Source organism: Hylobates moloch, unplaced genomic scaffold, assembly GCF_009828535.3.
Source record: "Hylobates moloch isolate HMO894 unplaced genomic scaffold, HMol_V3 SCAFFOLD_22, whole genome shotgun sequence".
Lineage (NCBI taxonomy): Eukaryota > Metazoa > Chordata > Mammalia > Primates > Hylobatidae > Hylobates > Hylobates moloch.
Window position 1 is genome coordinate 20,348,344 of NW_026652297.1, and position 22,871 is coordinate 20,371,214.

Consider the following 22,871-nt stretch of genomic DNA (forward strand, 5'->3'; position numbering starts at 1 on the left):
CATCTAATTAAGTATTTAATTACAACAATATCAAGTTAACCTGAGGGTAAGTACAAGTGAAAATACACTACCTTGTTTGTTAACAATTCAATCAATACGACCTTGGTGTACAGTGGGGGGCTACAGGGTCATGATTCAGCTTGTGGAAAATGAAAATAAGTGTTAGCGAAGAGTGACTCTAAAGAACCTCTGTCCTCACGGTAATTTTTTTAATGTGTCAGATGCTGGTGGGAGGCATTCTTCCTTAGCTCTTTAGGCCCATCCCTTACACTTAACAGCGGAAAGGATCTGTAAGGCGCGTACCCCTCTCCTGCCCACTGTCGACGGCAACAGCCACGCCCTGCACCGCCACCGCCACGCAGAAGGCGGTGTGTGGGCAGCTCGGACGGGGCACCTGCCCTCAGCCGCCCAATCCCGGGCGCCGCGACGGTCACGTGCACAGCGGCAGGCCTTTTTGCCCCGCCCCCGCGGCCCCGCTCCTGCGTGTGCCCGGCCCCGCCCACAGCCCGCGCAGTCCCGCGAGCCTGGCCTCGGCCGCCCCAGCTTCTAAAGAGCTCGCGAGGGCCAGGCTGCGCCTGCGTGGGGCGGCTGGTGGGCGGGGCGAGGGCCGCTGGGGCCGTGAAGTGGGGCGGCCGGGTGGGCTGCGAGCCGGGTCTAGGCTGAGGGGCGCGGCGTCGCGGTGGGCCCCAGCCCGGCAACGGGAAGGCGAGTTCTCCCTCCACCGTCCAAAGTAAACTTTGCCGCTCCTTCCGCGGCGCTCCCGAGTCCTCGCCGCCGCCGGGCCGCCGCAGTCCGCGAAGAGCAGTCCTGCGTCAGGGCCTCGTTCCCTGCCCCGGCGCGGGGCCTTTGCGCCATGGACGCCACGGCGCTGGAGCGGGACGCCGTGCAGTTCGCCCGTCTGGCAGTTCAGCGCGACCACGAAGGCCGCTACTCCGAGGCGGTGTTTTACTACAAGGTAGGGCCGGGCCCTGCGCTTCGGTCGGAGTTGCTAAGTCGGAGTCTGCGGCCGAGGGGCGGGATCCAGGTGCCGAGGCTAGCGGCCCCGGCTTTGTTTTTCCCTCGTCCGCCTCCCTGCCCTCCTCTTGTTGGGAGCGGCAAGCCAGAGTGCATTGGCCGACGCTGAGGCTGCGGGGAGGCTGGGTCGCGGCTTGCAGCCGCCGCTCCTCCAGCTGCAGTCCTGACTGGCAAATGCCCACCGTTGAGCCGCTTTGGGGGGCAGGTGTTAGATATGGGTAGTTAGTAGCCAATTCTTGCTGTTGCTTGACTGACTTAACAGCTAGCGGGAAATGGCCGGTGATATATATCAAAATAATGCATGCTCGTTAAATAAACTTAAAAAGAATAAGAACCGTCTCGTGTCATAGCATTTGACGTACAGTCATGCGTCCTTAGCGATGTGATATTTTCTGAGAAATGTGTTCTTAGGCCGTTTTGTTGTTGTGCGAACACCATAGAATGCGCTTACACAAGCCTGAATGGTACAGCCTACTCCACACCTAGGCTGTATGGCATGGCGTGTTGCCCCTAGGTTACAGGCCTGCGCAGCATGTTGCTGTGCTCAATGGTGTGTGCAGTTACACGCAGTGGTAAGTATTTGTGCATCTAAACATAGAAAAGGTACAGTAAACATGCAGCATAAAAGATTAAAAAAAAAAATACTACACCAGTGTGAGGCACTTACCACGAAAGGAGCTTGCAGGACTGGAAGTTGCTCTGAGTTGGTGAGTAGTGGTGAGTGAATGTGAAGGCCTGGGACATTCACTGCTCTACTCTACTGTAGACTTTATAAGCAGTGTACCCTTAGGCTACGCTAAGTTTTTTTTATTTTCTTTCTTCACTAATAAATTAACCTTAGCTTACGGTAACCCTTTTACTTTATAAACTTTCAAATTTTCTTAACTTTTTAACTCTTTTGTAATAGCTTAAAACGAACTTATTGTACAGTTACACAGACATTTTCTTTATATCTTTATTTGGTAAGTTTTTTGTTTCATTTTTTTCTTAATTCTTTAGTTAAAAACGAAGGCACACATTAGCCTAGGCCTGCACCGGGTCAGGATCATCAATATTACTGTCTTCCACCTGCAATCTTGTCTCACTGGGAGGTCTTCAGGGGCAATAACAGGAATGAAACTGTCATCTCCTATGATAACAATGTCTCCCGAAATATCTCCTGAAGGACATGCCAGAGACTGTTTTATAGTTAACTTTTTTTATAATAGGAGTATACTAACAATACATAGTATAGCATAGTAAATACATAAACCAGTAACATAGTTGTTGATTATCAAGTGTTATGTACTCTACATAATTGTGTGTGGTAGACTTTTACACCACTGGCACCACAGTAGGTTTGTTTACATCAGCATCACCACAAACATGCGAATAAAGTGTTGTGCTATGACATTATGATGGCTATGACATGACCAGGCAATAGGAAGTTTTCAACTCCATTATAATCTTAGGGGACCACTATCATATATTCAGTCTGTTGTTGACTGAAATGTTATGTGGTGTGTGACTGTATATTTTTGTGTTTTTTTTACGCGTATGTGTATATGCTTTTTTTTTTTTTTAACAAACTGGTTTATACTGTTTTTATTAATAGCTGCACAGTAGTTCATTATGTGGGTGTACCATATTTTTTTTTTTAAGAGACAAGGTCTTGCCCTGTCACCCAGGCTGGAGTGCTGTGGCCCAGTAGTAGCTCATTGCAGCCTCAAATTGCAATGCTCAAGCAATCCTCCTGCCTCAGTCTCCCAGTTAGTGGGACTACAGGTAGACACAACACACCTGGCTAATTTTTTTTTTTTTTTTTTGTAGAAATGGAGTCTCACTGTGTTGCCCAGGCTGGTTTCGAACTCCTGGGTCAAGCGATCTTCCCACCTCAGTCTCCCAAAATGCTGGAATTACAGGCGTGAGCCTCCGTGCCTGTCCAGTGTACTATAATTAATTTACAGACTCTTGGGCATTCAGTTCATTTTGTTTTTTCAACATCATAAGTAACAATGTAGTTCATGTCCTTATAACTAATTCTTATGACTAGTGCAAATTTTTGCCTGAATTTTCTTTGGGATAAATTACCGGGGACAGAATTGCTAAATCAAAGGGTATGAGCTTCCACAGTCCACTCTCCTCTCCAATTCTGAGGATTTGCAAATATACCCCTCTAGCTCTAGCTAGATTTAGAGGGAGCTGTGTCCTCATGATAGTGTCACATTTTCTTTTAGAAAGAGTATCAGACTTTGATAATACTGTACAATAGTAGTAATTTTTTTCACAAGTGTATGTGCTATCAATAAAGTGTGGTTTGTTTCAGATTAATATTTTGTTGCTTTCGTTTTATAATCTTTTTTCCTTTTTTTTTTTTTGAGATGGAGTTTTGCTCTTGTTGCTCAGGCTGGAGTGCAATAGCATGATCTCGACTCACTGCAACCTCCACCGCCTGGGTTCAAGTGATTCTTCTGCCTCAGCCTTCTGAGTAGCTGGGATTACAGGCATGCACCACCACCCCCGGCTAATTTTGTATTTTTAGTAGAGACCGGGTTTCTCCATGTTGGTCAGGCTGGTCTCAAACTCCCGACCTCAGGTGGTCCACCCGCCTAGGCTTCCCAAAGTGCTGGGATTATAGGCATGAGCCACCGCCCCCGGCCTATTTTTTTCCTTTTTTCATTGATAGGTAATGTACATAGTTTCAGGATACATGTGATAATTTAATACATTAATATAATTTGTAAAGATAAATCAGCATACTTGGGATAGCCATCACCTTAACTACTTCATAGCTGAACTGTGCAGCTATTACTACTGAATATTATTCCTTTACTATTTATGCTAGAAACATTTGAATTATTCTAGCTGTTTTGAAATGTACAATCAAATATTATAAACTCTGGTCACCCTCTGATCTGTCTAACAGTAGGTCTCATTCTATTATAATCTGCTTTATATTTAGAGAGTTTTAGTGCATTTCAGAATCCTTTCTTTTAGACTTTTTTGACAATTTCACAAGGCATTGTTTAAGAGAAAAATTGTGTGTGTCAAATAGCTTTGACAAATAACAGGTTAAAATAGTGCTATATAAAAATAGATTTTATTAAAGCGAAAGAAACTACTATGCACTGCCCCTTGTTTTCCTATAGACTTACATACATGTCACTTAGGAGGAATTTTTCATCTTTGAGAAAGCCAAAAAAAAGTGGTTGTACTTCTAGGAATTATTTATATAAGCTTCATCGGTTTAGTATTTAGTGTTTTCTCTCCAGTCCTTTCTATAAGCTCTTTCTTTCTTGTCACTTTTGAATATAAATGAAATGAGTAAAATAAAATTGACACGAGCAATTTTTTAAATTGGCTTTATTTATTTTTTAGAGACAGGGTCTCATTCTGTCACCCAGGCTGGCAGGCAGTGGTGAGATCATAGCTCCTGGGCTCAAGCAATCCTCCAGCCTCAGCCTCCTGAGTAGCTAGGACTACAGGTGTGCACCACCATACCTGGCTAATTTTTTTTTTCCAGAGATGGGGATTTCACGATGTTGCCCAGTTAGTTTTGAACTCCTGGCCTCAAGCAGTCCTCCTGCCTCAGACTTCTAAGTAAAAAAATAGCTTTTTTTTAAAAGCAAAATAATTATTTGGAAATTAATAATCACATACAAGATAACTGAAGGGGCAATATATGTGTATTATATACTTATATAATTTACATGTATCAAAAACATTCCATTTATTGGATTTAAGTGTAGCTATAATGTATTTAGACAACGATGGTATGTAATATTTAATGTTTACATGTAAATTTATACTTTCCTCCTCTGAAATATCTGAGTTATGGAATATGAGGAAGTCATCTCTTTTCTATCCCACCGCCTTTAGGCTGAATTTTCATTGTGGTCAAAACTACTTTTTCCTTCCTTCCTTCCTTGCTTCCTTTTTTTTTTTTTTTTTTTTTAAAACAGTGTCTTTCTCTGTTGCCCAGGCTGGAGTGCAGTGGCCTGATCACAGCTCGCTGCAGCCTCTACCTCCCAGGGCTCAGGCGATCCTCCCACCTCAGCCTCCTGAGTAGCTGGGACTACTTTGTAGAGACAGGGTTTCACCATGTTGCCCAGGCTGAAAACTGCACTTTTCTTAATTTTGTTAGGTTCAGTGAAACAACTCCTGCTCAAATAAATGGATTCAAAAAGTGATGTTCAGTAGATGGCATCTTTGGAAACAGGCATGATGACCCATGAAGTGTACATACTTGGGTTACTGCAGAGAAGGTGCTGTTAATTGTAGAAATTTATCTTTGCTTTTCTAGATGGTAGTATTGGTAACCTTTCTGGAATGGTGATGAGGAGAATGGAAACACCACCTTCTAGCCATAGCATAACTGACTATGGAAGTTATGGAATAACTGGAAGAAGAATCCAGATTTTCTTAATTAAAATAAGTTTAATTTATACAACTAAAATCTGCTTTAAAATGTGTCATCCTTTGTTAATATTTTCTGTGGAGAAAACTGTTTTCCTTTTACTGTGAGATATTTAACCTGTATAATCTCCTGTAATCTTTTCTTGGTAATTTTATTGTAGCAGTTATTACTCATTTTAGTGCTTTGAAGGCTCAATTCATATTTTTTTGAGTGAATTACTTGCAATCAGTTCACATTTTCAAGGTATATAATTTTAAATCTGATCTGTTGCATAAGGAAAAAGGAAAACAAAACATGTAAACTACAGCTATTCTAAAGAAGTGTTTATAATCAGTTCCTCATGCGTGAATTCATAAATTTTCAATATGTTAAAATTGAGAGAGAGCCTGGATAGCTCCTTTGGTAGAGCATCATCAGACTTTTAATGTGAGGGTCCGGGGTTCAAGTTCCTGTTTGGGCGTGTCCTGTGGCTTTTAGCACCTAATTCTGACTCTATCTTTGAAAAAGCAAAAAAAAAAAAAGTATCGTTTGGGCCAGGTGTGGTGGCTCATGCCTGTAATCTCAGCACTTTGGGAGGCCGAGGTGGGCGGATCACTTGAGGCCAGGAGTTCAAGACCAGCCTGGCCAACATGGCAGAACCCAATCTCTACTAAAAATACAAAAATTAGCCAGGTATGGTGGTGTACACCTATAGTCCCAGCTACTCGGGAGGCTGAGGCACAAGAATCACTTGAACCTGGGGAGGTTGCACTGAGCTGAGATCGCACCACTGCACTCCAGCCTGGGTGACAGAGCAAAACTCTGTCTCAAAAAAGAAAAGAAAAAGAAAATTGAGAACATTGAATACTGAAGAAAACATTGGAAGATTGTATAACTACTTTATGAAAAAAATTACCATTAATAATATTTTAAAGACATTCTTGTTTTTCATTCATGGAAACCAATGTTGAATGAGAATGTGGTAAAGAAAATTCAAGTTGTAATATATCTATTGGATTCCTTTGAATTCTTTCATTTTTAGGAAGCTGCACAAGCCTTAATTTATGCTGAGATGGCAGGATCAAGCCTAGAAAATATTCAAGAAAAAATAACTGAGTATCTGGAAAGAGTTCAAGCTCTACATTCAGCAGGTTAGTAAAAAGGACTGCTAAACTTGTCACTCTATTTTTTCTTTTCTCCCATCACGTCTTTCCCCCTATGTTTGTTTCTCTTCTTCATTTTTATCTTTGAATCTTGATGCTCACTCTGTTGCTGCTCATTCCACTTTTGGTAATCACCTCTTTAAAAATCATTTAGAAATAAGTCATAGATCTTTGAAGAGGAACCTTATAGATAATATAGTCCAGTTTCCTAATTTCCCACAGTGCAGAGATGGTGAATTACCTATGTTCAAACAGTTTATCATTGGCAAAGTTAGGATTAGGGTTCAGTTAAAGTCTGCTTTTAAAATACCTGTCACGTCTCTTCCTTATAAAATTAAGTGACTGTTCTTCTTCAGTTTTTACAGACTTCAGCAGTAGCTTCACAGTGTCTTCTCTGTCGGTGTCTTCTACTTTCAGACCTTTGCTAAATTCTTTTAAACCATATCTTGGGAAAGTGACATGTAAGCAGAGACTTGGAACTACTTGTATTTATTTTTGTAAACAGCACAACAAGTACAATAATAGAAATATATAGTCTTAATGGTCACAGTTTTGGTAGAGGTAACTGATGTTAAGATAGTATTTACAAATACATTGATTTCTCTAGGGACTCTTTTTAACCCTCTTTTTCTGTTGCTGCATAATAAAGCCACAAGCAGAAGAATATTTATTCTCATGGACTTTGTGTTACTTTCTACCACTCATTCTGAGTAGATATGAGCAATTACAAGAACATCATTGGGATAAAGTAGATCTAATCATTGGATTCCTTGTTATGACAGTTCCCTTAAAAACAAGGTGGTTTACTTTTAATACAGTGCCCAGAAATTGCATGTACTGAAAAGTGTACTGCCTGTGTTATTGGAACCTCACTTGATGCACAAAGTATTGACTCATGTATTCAAAATATCATATAAAATTCAAAGGAACTTTCTTTTCCCAGCCAAGTAAATGAAGTTCTTAAATTTAACTGCCCAATAATTAGGAACTTTGTTTCATAACCAGTGTTTTCAAATAAAATTATCTTTGAAGTAGGGAAGGTAGTCTTTCATGTTTACTTCCATGAGCTCCCTGTTTTTTTTTATAGTTTTCTTCATTTCAACAACTATGTATTGAATACATGTTTGGGCTGTATGGTAAGTGCAGGGTAATAGATGAGTGACAGTCCATGCCCTCAGGAGGACCTTCATCAGGTGTGGAGAGAGAACAGTGTCAACATTGCACTATCATGGAAACCCCTTTCTGAAGCATGCTAGACTGAATGTTAAAGCAGAATGCTCTAGAAAGGAGAGATTATATGGTGATATTATTCCAGGAGTAGAATCTCTGGCAGCCTAAGGTATATTTCCATCTTTCTTTTCCATATGTACACACAGTCAAGCACATTTATGCCATAGGGTCTTGATTCCAGTAAGATTGCTCTTTAAACCCTTGAAATCCTGTGACAATTGGAAAAAATAAATATGAATCATTTTTTTCTAAGGAATTTTAAAAATTATTCTTACTTTGTATTAAATACAGCTAAGCCTAAAAACTTAAATGTGATTTTTGGGAAATAAATTCTAAACATTGATACATATGTGATATTCAAGCATCAAATGAGACACCCCAATCTCTTGAAGAATAAAGACTTGCCAGTGAAATAAAGTTCAGAAAGGATTTTTTTTTTTTTTTTTATTTTTTTTTGATGGAGTCTCGCTCTGTCGTCCAGGCTAGAGTGCAGTGGCGCAATCTCAGCTCACTGCCAAGTTCCGCCTCTGGGGTTCACGCCATTCTCCTGCCTCAGCCTCCCCAGTAGCTGGGACTACAGGCACCCACCACCACACCCAGCTGATTTTTTGTATTTTTAGTAGAGACAGGATTTCACCGTGTTAGCCAGGATGGTCTCAATCTCCTGACCTCTTGATCCGCCCACCTCGGCCTCCCAAAGTGCTGGGATTACAGGTGTGAGCCACCACGCCTGGCCTTAAAAAGGATTTTTTACCAACTTCTTTCTGCTTTTGTTGAAGAAATGGAGTACAATCTCTAGACAATTAAAGGATTTTCTTATTTAATTGTTATTTTAAGCAGAAAAGTCCTTTTTCAAATAAAAATCCTGTTAGGAACCCTAAGTTTTAAAACAAGACAGTCTGCTGACAGTTAAGAGAATCCCGAGAGAGAGTTGATTTTGGGGTGGGGAAAGGTAACATAATTTAAAATTAACCAGTGTAGGCTGGCACAGTGGCTCATGCCTGTAATCCCAGCACTTTGGGATGCTGAGGCAGGAGAATCACTTGAATCTAGGAGTTCAAGATCAGCCTAGGCAACATAGACCTCATCCCTACAAAAAATCAAAAATTTGCTGGGCATGGTGGTGTGTGCCTGTAGTCCCAGCTCCTCAGAGGCTGAGGCAGGAAGACTGAGCCCAGGAGGTCGAGGCTGCACTGAGCCATGATTGCACCAGTGCACTCAGCCTGGATGACAGAGTAAGACCCTGTCTCAAAAAATAAAAAGTAAAATTAACCATCCTAGTACAGAGTTCAAGACTTGGAATTAAAAGATCCCTGTTGAGTCTCTACCCTTTCACTTATAGCTGTGAAATCTTAGACTAGATCAGTGGTTCTCAGTAGAAAGCAATTTGCCCCCCAGGGAACATTTGGCAATTTCTGGAGAAGTTTTTGGTTTTCATGCTGCTGGGTGGCAAGGAATATGCTTCTGGGATTTAGCTGGGTAGAGGCCAGGGCTGTTGCTAAAAAGTCTCCCACAACAAAGAATTATCCAGCCCAAAATCAGTAATGCCAGGCTGAGAAACACTGGGCTAGATATTTCAACATTTTTGAGCTTTGGTATCTTTTTCGTGAATGGAATTAGTATATACTTCAGAGAGGCATTTAAGAAGGCTAAAGTTTTGAAAACATCAGCACAAACTGGGCACAGTGGTGAGTTCCAGTAGTTCCAGCTACTTGGGAGGCTAAGACAGAAGGGTCACTTGAGCCCAGTAGTTTAAGAGTTTAAGGCCAGCCTGGGCAACCTAGTGAGACCGTGTATCTTAAAAAAAAAAAAAAAAAAAAACACGTACCTTTAAAGAACTAACAAAATCTCAAACTTTTCTTAAATAGCAAGTTTAGCGAGATATAATTTCCATACCATGAAATTCACCCTCTTAAAGTATATAATTCAGATGTTTTTAGCCTATTCCTAGAGTTGTGCAGTCATCCCCACTATCTAATTTTAGAATGTTTTCATCACCCCAAGAGAAACCTTTTACCTGTTAGCAGTCAATCCCTATTCCTCCCTCCCCCCAGCCACCACTAATCTTGTTGTTTCTATGAATTTGCCTATTCTGGATATTTCATACAAATGGAATCATCTAAAACATGGCCCTTTTGCCATCTGGCTTCTTTCACTGAGTTTAATGTTTGCAAGATTTTTCCATGTTATAGATTATATCAATACTTGATTGCTTTTTATGGCTGAGTAATATTTCATTGTATTGGTGTGCTGCATTTTGTTTATCCGTTCGTTAGTTTTTGGAGACATTTGGGTTGTTTACACCTTTTGGCTGTTATAAATAATGCAGTTAAGAACATTCATGTACACGCAGTGGCTCATGCCTGTAATCCCAGCACTTTGGGAGGCCGAGGCAGACAGATCACTTGAGGCCGGCAGTTTGAGACTAGCCTGGCCAACAGGGTGAAACCCTGTCTCTACTAAAAATACAAAAATTAACCAGGTGTGGTGGTGCACACATGTAGTCCCAGCTACTTGGGAGGCTGAGGCACAAGAATTGCTTGAAAACCCAGGAAGTGGAGGTTGTGGTGAGCTGAGATCACACCACTGCACTCCAGCCTGGGTAACAGAGTGAGATTGTCTCAAAAAAAAAAAAAAAAGAAAATTCATGTACAGATTTTTGCATAGACATGTTTTCTCAGTTCTCTTGGAATTCCACCCAGAAGTGGAACTGCTGTGTCATAGGATGTAGCTCCATGTTTAACTTTTTGAGGAACTGCCAAATTGTTTTCCAGAGTGGCTACACCATTTCACAGTTCCACCAGCAATGTATCTGGGTTCCAAGTCTTTCACATCTTCACTAACACTTGTTATTGTCTTTTTTATTTTAGCCATCCTAGTGGGCATAAGGTGTCATCTCATTGTGGTTGTGTTTTGCATTTTTTGATGGCTAACATTCAGCAATTTCTTATGTGCCATTTGACCTTTTGAATGGTGTCTTTGGAGAAATGTCTGTTCAGATCCTTTGCCCATTTTTTAACTGGGTTGTCTTTATTGTTGAGTTGTAAGAGATCTTTATATATTCTGGATACATGTTTCTTATAGATATGTAATTTTTATTAAAATCAAATGAAAATAGTATTTCAAAGAGCAGTGAAAATACATAACTTATTCTAGGCTCAGGGTAAATAGAAAAAGCAGGAACTTTATCATCAGATCCTAGTATATTATACAATTGTGTCTGCACAGAAAAAAAGTTTTAATTGCCTTAAAATAGATTTCTTAATATTTAGCAATTTCCAAGTTTTTTTTTTTTTTTTTTTTTCTTTTGAGGTAGAGGAGCATATGAGGAGAACTCCTATGTTTTAATTTTTAAGTGAAGAAAGTGCCAGTGAGAGAGAGAAATTCAGGGAAATAATTTTTTAAATAAGTAGTGTATTTTCTACTATTCTTTATCTCTGATGTCTATTGTGTAGCAATTGCAGATTTTTTTTCTTAGACCTTAAGATTAAAAAGAGAAGGGAGGAAGACTGGGCACGGTGGCTCACACCTGTAATCCCATCACTTTGGGAGGCCGAAACTGGCAGATTGCTTGAGCTTAGGAGTTCAAGACTAGCCTGGGCAACATGGCAAAACCCTGTCTCTACAAAAAAAAAAAAAAAAAAGAAAAAAAGAAAAACCAGGCATGGTGGACACCTGTAGTCCCAGCTACTCAGGAGGCTGAGGTGGGAGAATCTCTTGAGCCTGAGGAGGTAGAGGCTGCAGTGAGCTGTTATTGTGCCACTGCACTCTAGCCTGGGCAACAGAGCAAGAGCCTGTTTAAAAAAAAAAAAAAAGGGGGGGGGAGAGGAAATTTGTCCTTTTTTAAGGATTTTTTTAACCTTGCTAAGTTTTTTAAATGAAGAATTACAGAGTTTTGGTAAAGAATGTCTTAAATAGTGAAAATAGTGTGTTTTCTGGCTGTATTTAGATAATATTCCTTCTGTGTATGTTTTTTTTTCTATTCTAGTTCAGTCAAAGAGTGCTGATCCTTTGAAGTCAAAACATCAGTTGGACTTAGAGCGTGCTCATTTCCTTGTTACACAAGCTTTTGATGAAGATGAAAAAGAGAATGTTGAAGATGCTATAGAATTGTACACAGAAGCTGTGGATCTCTGTCTGAAAACGGTATGTATAGCTGCAAATTACATTTGATGAGTTATGCCAAAACATTTCTTCTCTTGCTAGTGAATTTTACGTAACACCTTGAATAAAAGAATTTTAACAGAATAAAAAAATTATTTTATTGTAAATGTAACTAAACTACTCCTCAATAAAAGATGATGAGTAGAAAGCTAATAATGGGTTTTTACATGTTATTAAAATTTTGAAAGTATTGAGTCTTAAATCACAAGAACTATTTTTAACCTTTCTAACAACTAAGATAAACTTACAGAATTCATTATCACAAATCTGTTAATTTAGAATAAACTTTCCCTTTTTTCAGTTTCATGTACTAAAAAATAAGCTAGTGGTTTGGACGAGCCTTATTTATTTGCAGTGTAAAATCTGTATGCTGAGTGGCTTTTACTGCTCCCTGCTGAGCCTTGGTTGGGACTCTTAGCTTCAAGGGACATCTAGTGCATAAGAGAGCAGTGTATTGACAGGAGGATGAGGTAAAGTAGTTGAGACTGGTGTCCCCAGTGTCTTTCTGACTGGCTTTTTGGCAGACTCTTTTGCTCAGAGAAACCATCTGGCCTGATTTCTGTAGGTGCCTTGAGACTGTAAATGAGTGCTAGTGTTCTGAGGTTCCTGCCACTCAGCCTTCCACAGCACTATGGTCAAACAGTTCTGGTCCAGTTATCACTTATCCACATTAAGTGGTTTTAAAGTTCACCTCAGTGACAAATTTTCAACACTATTTTAAATGATACCTTTAAGGATGAAAATTAATGTCATCTTTGTTTATTCTCAATTTCAACAAGTGTGATATGCATTGTAAATTTTTTGCTTAGAAATATGGATCAAGCAAATTGAAAAATAATTATGCTTTAAAATGTCTGTCTCTTTCTTTCTCTTAAGTCTTATGAAACTGCTGATAAAGCCCTGCAAAATAAACTGAAACAGTTGGCTCGACAGGCACTAGACAGGTGAGTTTGATCCCTCAAGTTCTAATCCATGGATGGCACTTAGTGTTATTTAAACAGATTTATCTAAATGTGTTGTAAAAGCTGCAGTAACAAACCTCCATCTTTTAACTGTCTTCTGAAACAAATCTACTTTCTACTTCTTAGTGAATTTACCTCCTCTCTCTAGTTCCCTGCTTTAAACTCAAGAAATAACAAATCAATAAATGTTTTTGGTTTTAGTTTAGAACAGAAATGACTGTGATATTTGAAATGGAGGACCTCCTTTCTGTTGTGTAGTATCAGACTTTCAAAGAGAACTTCCAGAGAGCCTTCCAGATCTGCTAAAAATAGAAAACATGAGCATGAACTTGTTTTCAGCCATGTACATACCTCAGATTATACAGTGTGTATGTCTTTCACCTCTTAGCTGAAATGTCAACTTTTCGATGAAGCCTGCCCTAACCGTTGTTTAAAATTGAATCTCCCCCAGCAGTTGCAACCTGATTATTCTGGTATTTTTCCCATAGCTCTTATTTTCTGAGGTCTATGAGATTTACTAGCTTATATTTGTTGTTAATGTCTGTGTCCCCTCCAGCCTTCATCCCCCAAAGGTAAGCTCTGAGGGCAGAGATTTTTGTCTATTTTGTTTAGTGCTGTAACCAAGTACCTAGCAGAGTGCCTGACATGTAATATGTGCTCAGTAGATATTTGCTAAAAGAATGAATGAGTTTGCATAAGCGAATTATATATCTTGAAAGAGTGTTGTAGACACGCAAAAAATGAAAGGGTGGAAATTGCTTTTATACCTATAGCATGAATTATCTCCTTTTGAGGCTCTGACCTGATAGATAACTGTACCACCCCAAGCCCTTCTTTTTTTAACTGAAGTAAAATAGTTGTCCCTCCTTTTCATTGTCATCTACTAACCTTTAGTTTGTTTCCTCAGATTCATGAAGGTACGAGCACTTGACACACAGTTGTCTTCTCTATCTTGACTTTTTTCACCTGTCAGAATTATTAGTGACTTTATTACGTCTGTGGCTAACCCATCCAATATTCTCAAGTGCACCCTAAGCAAAGAGTGGGTGAGATAGCCATGGGCTCCTATGAGGATCTTTTGAAACTTATGGATCCACTCTCTAGGAAAATGTACATGAAATTTTTTTACATATAATTTCAGAGCTTTCACAAGAATTCTGAAGCTCATATATGCACCTCAGGTTAAGAACTTCTATTTTTTAGCTTGTTGTTCTTTGACGGAACAAAGTCAAAATTCTGTTGCATATCATGTGAGGCTGTCTGTGATCTAGCCCCTGTTTTCCTCTCTAGTCTCATCTCCTGCTGCCTGTCATTTGTACTTCTCACAGGGGCAACATTCATTCTTTTGCAGTTACCTGGCCAGGCACGGTGGCTCACACCTGTAATCCCAGCACTTTGGGAGACCAAGGTGGGCAAATCACCTGAGGTCAGGAGTTCGAGACCAGCCTGGCCAACATGGCGAAACCCTGTCTCTACTAAAAATACAAAAATTAGCCAGGTGTGGTGGTAGGCATCTATAATCCCAGCTACTCAGGAGGCTGAGGCAGGAGAATCGCTTGACTCGGGAGGCAGAGATTGCAGTGAGCTGAGATCGCCCCACTACTCTCTAGCCTGGGCAACAGAGTGAAACTCCGTCTCAAAAAATAAAAACAAAAAATTTGAAAAAGAAGTTACCTTAACTCATTGTGCTGTTTCATACTTCTGCACGTTTGTACATGTTCTTCTGTCTACTTAGAATGCTTCCTCACTGCCCGAGTGAACAACTCTGCAGCTCAAGCATCAGCTCAGAGCACCCTTCTCCAACTCATCCCCACTTGGCAATTCATTAAGTGAATAACTTCTGTTGTACATTCGTTTGCATGTAATACTTTCATCCTAGTATCTGTTATTTTTGATGCAATTGTCTGTCTTTCCCTACAAAACTATGAGTACCTTAAGGGTAGGGATTGTTTTATACATTCTTTTATACCACTTACCTTACCTTGTATGGCGTCTGATTATATAAGTGCTCAATTAATGTTGTCAATAGAATATTGTTTGTAAAAAATGCTTATCTTTGGAAGTAGCTGAAGTAGTGAAGTGTTGATTAGTATGTAAGAATTTTATATACTAATTTTACATTAGGGATGTTTGACTGGTTCTTCAAGTAAATTTTGTTTCCTGAAAAGCTTAAATGTGAGTAGAAAAACTAGAACAGTTGTTTGTTCCTCTCTGTTATAGAGCAGAAGCGCTGAGTGAGCCTTTGACCAAGCCAGTTTGCAAAATCACGTCAACAAATGTTAAGCCAAAGCCACCTCCAGTGAGAGCACATTTTCCACTGGGCACTAATCCCTTCCTCGAAAGACCTCAGTCATTTATAAGTCCACAGTCATGTGATGCACAAGGACAGAGATACACAGCAGAAGAAATAGAAGTACTCAGGTAAATAAGTTTACAATTAATTGTAATGAAGAATTTTGTTAACATGAATGCAGGATTTCATTTTCATTAGGTTTGCTGAATTCAGATTTTTCCTATAGTGTATTGTGCTGTTATTATTTAATTATATCATCATGTCACAACTTGAAATAGTTAAAATTTTAGTTCTGATATATTTTATTTTATTATTTTCATTTGTATTTTTTGAGACGGAGTCTCACTCTGTTGTTCAGGCTGGAGTGCAGTGGTGTGATCTCGGCTCACTACAACCTCTGCCTTCTGGGCTCAAGCGATTCTCCTGCCTCAGCCTCCCAGGTAGCTGGGACTACAGGTGTGTGCCACCACACCTAATTTTTTTTTTTTTAGTAGAGACAGGGTTTCATCATTTTGGCCAGGCTGGTCTCGAACTCCTGACCTCAGGTGATTCACCCACCTCGGCCTCCCAAAGTACTGGGATTACCGGCATGAGCCACTGTGCCCGGCTTTAGTTCCAGTGTATTTTAATATTAGCATTTTTGCTAGACGTAATACACTTTGCTGAAAATCCTAGCATTCTGTGAAACTGAGCCACTGAAGGTTAAGGAGCAAAATGAGCTGTAGCAGACCACTCTTAATCTATGCAACTTTGTAACCAGAGCCCTAATGGGAGAAAAAGTGTTACTTTGAAATAGGAGTGTAGGTGGTGCACTGGCAGCTCACTCCTGTAATCCCAGCATTTTGGGAGGCAGAGGGGGCAGATCACTTGAGCTCAGGAGTTTGAGACCAGCCTGGGCAACATGCCGAAACCCCATCTCTACTAAAAATACAAAAAATAGCTGAGTATGATGATGTGCACTGTAATCCCATCTACTTGGGAGGATCACTTGAGCCCAGGAGGTGGAGGTTGCAAAGCGGAGATCATGCCACTGCTCTCCAGCCTGGGCAACAGAGGGAGATCCTGTCTCAAAGAAAGAAAGGAAAAAAAAAATTTTATATATGTGTATATATATATATAGAAAGTTTTTCTTTGAAAGGTTTTACATGCATCAAAAAAAAAAAAGAATATATGACAGAAACCTCACTGCAAAGCCTAAGCTATGAACCATATGGCTCTTTACAGAAAACGTTTGCCAACCCCCCTTCTGGGGGGGTCATAGTGTGTCTGAAAGCAGTCTCAGAGGATACTAAAAATGTAAAACACGGCTACTCTGGGCACACTGCCTATGGAGTAGCCCTGTTCCACAAGGAGCAGTACAAAAAAAAAAAAAATGAAATGTGAAACACAATAATGTGAAAATTCTTGATTGCCCTCTGAACCAGTGTAGCTAGGATAAGTCCCTGAGCCAGACAGTGTGGCTTTTTTAAAGTTGAGCACTGCAGAAAGTTCAGTCTGCTTAGAGCTGTGTATGTCATGTAGGTGTTCATCTTTTTATTTTCTAAAATTGAGCTGAAAGGGCTTCTGCCTAGGTAGCAGCCATCTGAAAGCATTTTTCTTTCCTTTCCTGCTAAAGATTTTAATTGTACTCCTGCTAATCTGGCTCCCTTTGTCTAGGAAAAATTGCATATGCACCAACACAACACAATGCAGGACAAAGAAGGGTAGTTTTGAAGCTAAAAGACTAAATTAATAATAGTCCAACACTTTTCCATATGCTACCTTCACATGTTTGAAATTCTGTACTACACTAAAACAACTCCATATTCTACCTAACAAAATGCAGCTATCCTTCATGCAAGTGAAAAGTTTTCATCATCTTTCCCAAATAAGGCTGTACATAGTCCCAACAATCATTTCATCTATTCCTGACTATATTAAGTAGTCCTCAGATTTGCTGACTATGGTTACCTGAAGACTTAAATTCTGAAGTTACTCTGCAACGTCTTGTAAATAGAATAAGGGAGAGAAACAGATACAAGAAGGAAATAGTTAATATAGATAAATAAGCATATACATAAAACAAGGAGAATGCAAAGCTACTACAAACCTTATTTCTTTAATTTGTCAGTAGACCATAGCTGATATCTATGACACTTCCTTCCTCCACTACCCATTTCATATCCTCATAACCAGAAAATGTGAAGAGCATATATTTCAGAATTGTAAATGTCATTTTTTTTAATTCCAAAATAAATTAAGCAATTGATTTCTCCCTTTAGGCTTAGGATAGAATTGGTTTTGTGTCTTGGTGTCAAGGACACTTTCATTACCTCTTGAATAGTCTTATCTTCTTGTGGGTGTTAGCCTTAAAAGAATATTCTTATTGGTTTGAATTGACTGAGTTATTTTCTGATATTCAATTGTTTTATGAAAATATTATCCAAAGATATGTCAACAACATGAGGTTGTCAGTTTAATTTTAATGCAGTATCATACCTTGTCATTTAAATTTTAAACAGGTGAAATAAGATGGGCAATTAAGGTAAACTTGAACATTTAGGTTTTTTTCTTGTGTTTGATAGGACAACATCAAAAATAAATGGTATAGAATATGTTCCTTTCATGAATGTTGACCTGAGAGAACGTTTTGCCTATCCAATGCCTTTCTGGTAAGTAAGCACTGTTGCAGTTTTTAATTCCAATGTTTTAACTTTTCAGTACTTTTTCAGTACCCTGAAGTTCAATTTAATAGCCTTGAAATTAAAATTTGTAATAAAAAAGCAAATTTGTTGGAATGGAGGGGTGGCTGTGGGAAAGGGGTAGGGCAACATAGCAAGAGCACTTTTGTTATTTGCCCAGTCATGAGGACATGAGAATCTCCTTTTGCCTAATATTATTTCTGTAGTGTCTAGCACAGTACCTGGTGTAAAGTAAGTACTCAGTAAATATCTGTCCAAGCAGTGATTGAATTACAACAGAAATTCTAACACTCAGTAAAGAAACTGAATGGAAAAGGGGAATGGAATGACGTCATTGTTTACTAAGAAGACCAATTCAAGCAAGGGCTATTTATGAGAGAATTAGCACAGCCTTCCAGGACAGTGGCAGCTTATGTCAAGAGCCTTAAAAATATTGTTTGGTTCAGGACTCCGAGCTTGTAGTCATCGTAAGGAAATCAAAAGTCAAAGATGTACATAATAAGGACACTCATCAAAGCATCTGTTACGGCAAAAAATTATTGAAACAAACTAGCAATATGGGAATGATTAAATAATGGTACATCTATACAGTCAAATATTCTACTCAAAATTACAGAAATTAAAAAGAAAATTATATATATGATGTCCCAAATTTTTTTATCTTTTTTTTTTTTTCTTTTTTTTTTGAGATAGGGTCTCAGTTCCATTGCCTAGGCTGGAGTGCAGTGATGTGATCATGACTCACTGCAGCCTTGACTTCTCAGGCTCAGGTGATTCTCCCACCTCAGCCTCCTGTATAGCTGGGACCGCAGGCATGCACCACCACGCCCAGCTAATTTTTGTATTTTTGGTAGAGACGAGATTTTACCATTTTGGCCAGGCTGGTGTTGAACTCTTGACTTCAAGTGATCCATCTGTCTCGATCTCCCGAAGTGCTGGGATTACAGATGTGAGCCACTGTGCCTGACCCATGTTTTTCTTTTCATGTATTTCTAGATGCATAGAAAAAAAATGATATGGAGAAATATACCCGAATATTTACAGTGGTTATTTCTAGGTAACAAAATTGTGTGATTTAACTTCTTTTAGTACTTTTTTATTTTTCAAAATTTCTCCAATGAGCATGTTATGTTTATTATTAGAAAAAAAAAGCTGGATACTTACTATATAGAATATGAAGGCTCTGTAAAGAACAAAAGGGCTGCTTTTTATTTTCTAGTGTTTTGCTGTTCTTTTGCCAAGGGTTAGATATCACAAAGCCAGTTAACATATTTTTTTTCACTCAGGTAGCTGTGTGATGCTAGTAACTGATTGGGATCAAAGGAATTTTTATATCTGAGAAACTTTATAGCATTAATGTTCAGGACAAGATTCTAGAGCCAGACTTTCTGGTCTCAAATCTTGTGTAACACTGAGCAAGTTGTTAAATCTGTCTCAGTTTCTTGCCTGTAAAATGGGGATAATAATAGAAACTACCTCTTAATGTTACTGTGAGTTAATAAAATGTAAAATCCTGACAATGGTGCTGTTATATAGCAAGCACTATGTAATAAAGGTTAACTGCTAGAAAAATCATCATTTTGTTAGTTACTAAGTTATATAACAGTTTGGCTGTATATTTCAAATACTTTAACATTTTTTATACCTCTTTGACCAGTAATTTTACTTCAGGAATCCAGTTGTAAGGAACTATTTAGAGATATACTCAAAAATTCGTATGAAAGCAATTTATCATTGTTGTTATAATTGTGAAAATGAATCAGTTATTCTAGTATCTTCTTGACAGTATTCAAATAGAGATGTAAACTTATCATTTCTATCTTTTTGCAACAAATTGATGTAAATCATACTTATCTTGCTTATACGACGCAATGTCCATAAGAAAAATGTTATATAGCCATAAACAATCAAGTTTTCAAGGAATGTAATAACATGGGAAAATGCTAATAATATAATTGGAAAAGTAAAATATGTAGCCATGCAGACTCCCTTAATTTAGGCGTAGCACTTGTCACAGTTGGAATTTTTCTTTTTTTTTTTTTTCTTTAAGGTGATTACTTGCTTAATGCTTGTCTACTACTCTAGCATATAAACTTCATAAGGACAGAGACCATGTCTGTTTTAATTAAGTTGCACCCCAGTGCCTACCACAGTATCTGGTGTATAGTAGGTATTCAATAAATATTTCTTGAAGTAGTTAAATTGGGAGAAAAACAAGAATAAATACTAAAATTACTATTCTAAGTGGCAAGATATTTTCTTATTTTTTAGATTATTTTACTGTAGGAACAATCAGAAGAAAAAGCAACAGCAAATGTTTTTAAGTTGGGATAACAGATTGTCAGGAAAAGGTTCCAGAATTTATGAATGGTTATCTTTCGCTAGAGAGATTGTTTTTTAAAATTGTTTCTATTCTGGTCATGTATTACTTTTAAAATAATAAAATAAGCATTATTGAATAAATATTGTAATTGTAAGGTTTTTTTTTTTTTGAAATGGAGTCTCACTCTGTCACTCAGGCTAGAGTGCAGTGGTGTGATCTCAGCTCACTGCAACCTCCGCCTCCCAGGTTCAAGAGATTCTTCTGCCCCAGCCTCCCAAGGAACTGGGATTACAGGCGTCCACCACACACCCGACTAATTTTGTGTTTTTGGTAGAGACTGGGTTTCACCATGTTGTCTAGGCTGATCTCGAACTCCTGACCTCAAGTGATCCGCCTGCCTCAGCCTCCCAAAGTGCTGGGATTACAGGCATTAGCCACCGCGCCTGGCTGTAAAATATTTTCAATATCTTTAAGTTCTGAGGAAAAAAACCTTGAATTTAATAATCCTCTAGTGACTTGAGAGAGCAAATATTATGGAATCTTGGATTTATGCTGAAATAGGTTCATATGACAGGTTAATAATAGATTATGAATTTGAATTTGCCTTAATTTTTTCTCCTCAAAATTTTTGAGAGCTGTCTTTAAACTCTTCTGAATTCAGTTAGCTCACTTTCTGTTTACAGTTAGCTCCTGATATTATACAGGTACCAAAATGTTACCTGGAATACTAGTGGTTCTGTGAGATAATAATAAAAAATGTTTCAGATATGTTACATGCCATATTCTACTCTAAGAGATTACAGTAAATATTAGCGTATTTAAAGTCTAGAGGTTTCCTTCAATGAAAAAACTAATACTTTAACCAGGAGTTTGTAGATCATACTTGAACACAAAATCCTCTTTTCTGCCAGTATCTGTCAGCATTCTTTGGAAAAAAAAAAAAAAAAAAAGTTATGTTTGTGCCAGTTTGCATATTGTATACTTTCTATTACTAAGAAATCTTTTGAAAACCAAGGATTTGTTGCTTCTGCTCTAGAAAGGGTTTGGGGATGGTTGGGCCTGGTGGCTTGTGTCTGTAATACCAGCACTCTCGTATTTACTTCAGGAAGGCTGGTATCAGCCTTGGCTGGAGGGTCGTTTAAGCACGGAAGTTCTAGACCAGCCTGGGCAACGTATGGAGACCTCAACTGTTAAAAAAAAAAAAAAAAAAAAAAAGGTTTAGGGAAAGGGGGAAGTGTTTCTCCTTGGTGTACACATCAATTTTAGAGAAATATTGTTACACACAGTGGGTAGAGGGTAATGGATAAGAATGGTGGATTTGGCACCGGAGACCTGGATTCAGATGCCTGTTCTGCTATTTCTTAGGTGTCTGACTTTGGTAAGTCATTAATCACTTTAAGCTATTTCCAAAAATAATTCCTTTAATAGAGTTGTTTTAAGAATTAAGTGGATTATGTATGTAAAGCACTTTAGCATGATGCCTGGCACGTGGTTAGTATTCACTAAATTAGCTGCACTCATTATTAGCCTTGCCAAGTGGAGTTTGTAAAGGACCAGCTTTGAATCTTTAGATTCCTAGGTCCTTTTGAATGAATCAGCTTGTACTTTTGTTAATGGTTTCATTTTATTGCTGAATTTCTTGAATAGTTATGCTGAATTTAAAAAATTATATTCTTAAATATAAATGAATTTAAGTTGTTCTTCTGTTTTCAATTATTTAGGTATATTTTTTAATTGGAGGGGATGATCAGGTTGACTGGACTCTATAACGAGCCAGATTTCACCAGAAGGTTATTTTAGGATGATACAGTACTGCTATAATCACTAGACCAAAAAAAAAAAAAAAAAACTCTAGGAAATTTAATTTTGGCTTTGAGTCATCTTTTAAGATTAATTTTTTTATTTTAATTTTTATTATTACTTCAGTGATAGATGGGGCAAGCTACCATTATCACCTAAACAAAAAACTACATTTTCCAAGTGGGTACGACCAGAAGACCTCACCAACAATCCTACAATGATATATACTGTGTCCAGTTTTAGCATAAAGCAGGTGAGCGTTTATTTTGTGTGATTTTATAGAAAAGTCAGCATTTTAAAGTAATTTGTGTATAGATTTGAGTTTTTTCTCAGATTTTTCATTATATATTCAGGTACAGAAGTGTAATTGGAAAAATTGTTCATTCTACACATTTGGACTGAAACATACTGAGATAATATAAGTATAAATCACTGTTTTGAGTGATTACAGATTTTTATGTGGGCCCTGTTTATCATTATGTACCTGTAAATGTAAAACTTGAGAATCTGAATTTCACCTTTGATAAAGGAATAGATATCAGCAATAGAAGGATATTTAATTATTTGGGTAATTATTCAAAATCAATTTTTTTTGAAATACATTATTTAATTTTTCTAGGATTTATTAGAATAAAATGTGTGAGTTGGCAGTATGGTGTTTCTATTTGTTACTTTCCTATTCAAATAATAACCAAGAAAATATTTAGTATACATTGTAGCACCATTCAAAATAACAAAGACATGGAATCAACCTAAATGCCCATCAGTGACAGATTGGATGAAGAAAATGTGGTACATAAACACCTTGGAATACTATGCAGCCATAAGAGAACGAGATGTCTTTTGTAGGAACATGGATGGAGCTG

The 22,871-nt window shown here is 38.3% G+C and overlaps 1 protein-coding gene across 5 annotated transcripts in view; it reads left to right on the forward strand.

Moving 5' to 3' along the window:
* The first annotated feature begins 600 nt into the window (after positions 1-600).
* CAPN7 (calpain 7) overlaps positions 601-22,871 on the forward strand; it is a 47,492-nt gene continuing 25,221 nt past the window's right edge. For all 5 annotated transcript variants that reach the window (XM_058433664.1, XM_032144119.2, XM_032144117.2 and 2 more), the window contains exons 1-7: positions 601-955; positions 6,432-6,540; positions 11,771-11,928; positions 12,823-12,890; positions 15,129-15,329; positions 17,766-17,852; positions 22,132-22,258. In XM_058433664.1, coding sequence (XP_058289647.1) covers positions 854-955; positions 6,432-6,540; positions 11,771-11,928; positions 12,823-12,890; positions 15,129-15,329; positions 17,766-17,852; positions 22,132-22,258 — 852 coding nt within the window. In that variant the 5' untranslated portion in view covers positions 601-853. The remainder of the gene's footprint in view (positions 956-6,431; positions 6,541-11,770; positions 11,929-12,822; positions 12,891-15,128; positions 15,330-17,765; positions 17,853-22,131; positions 22,259-22,871) is intronic.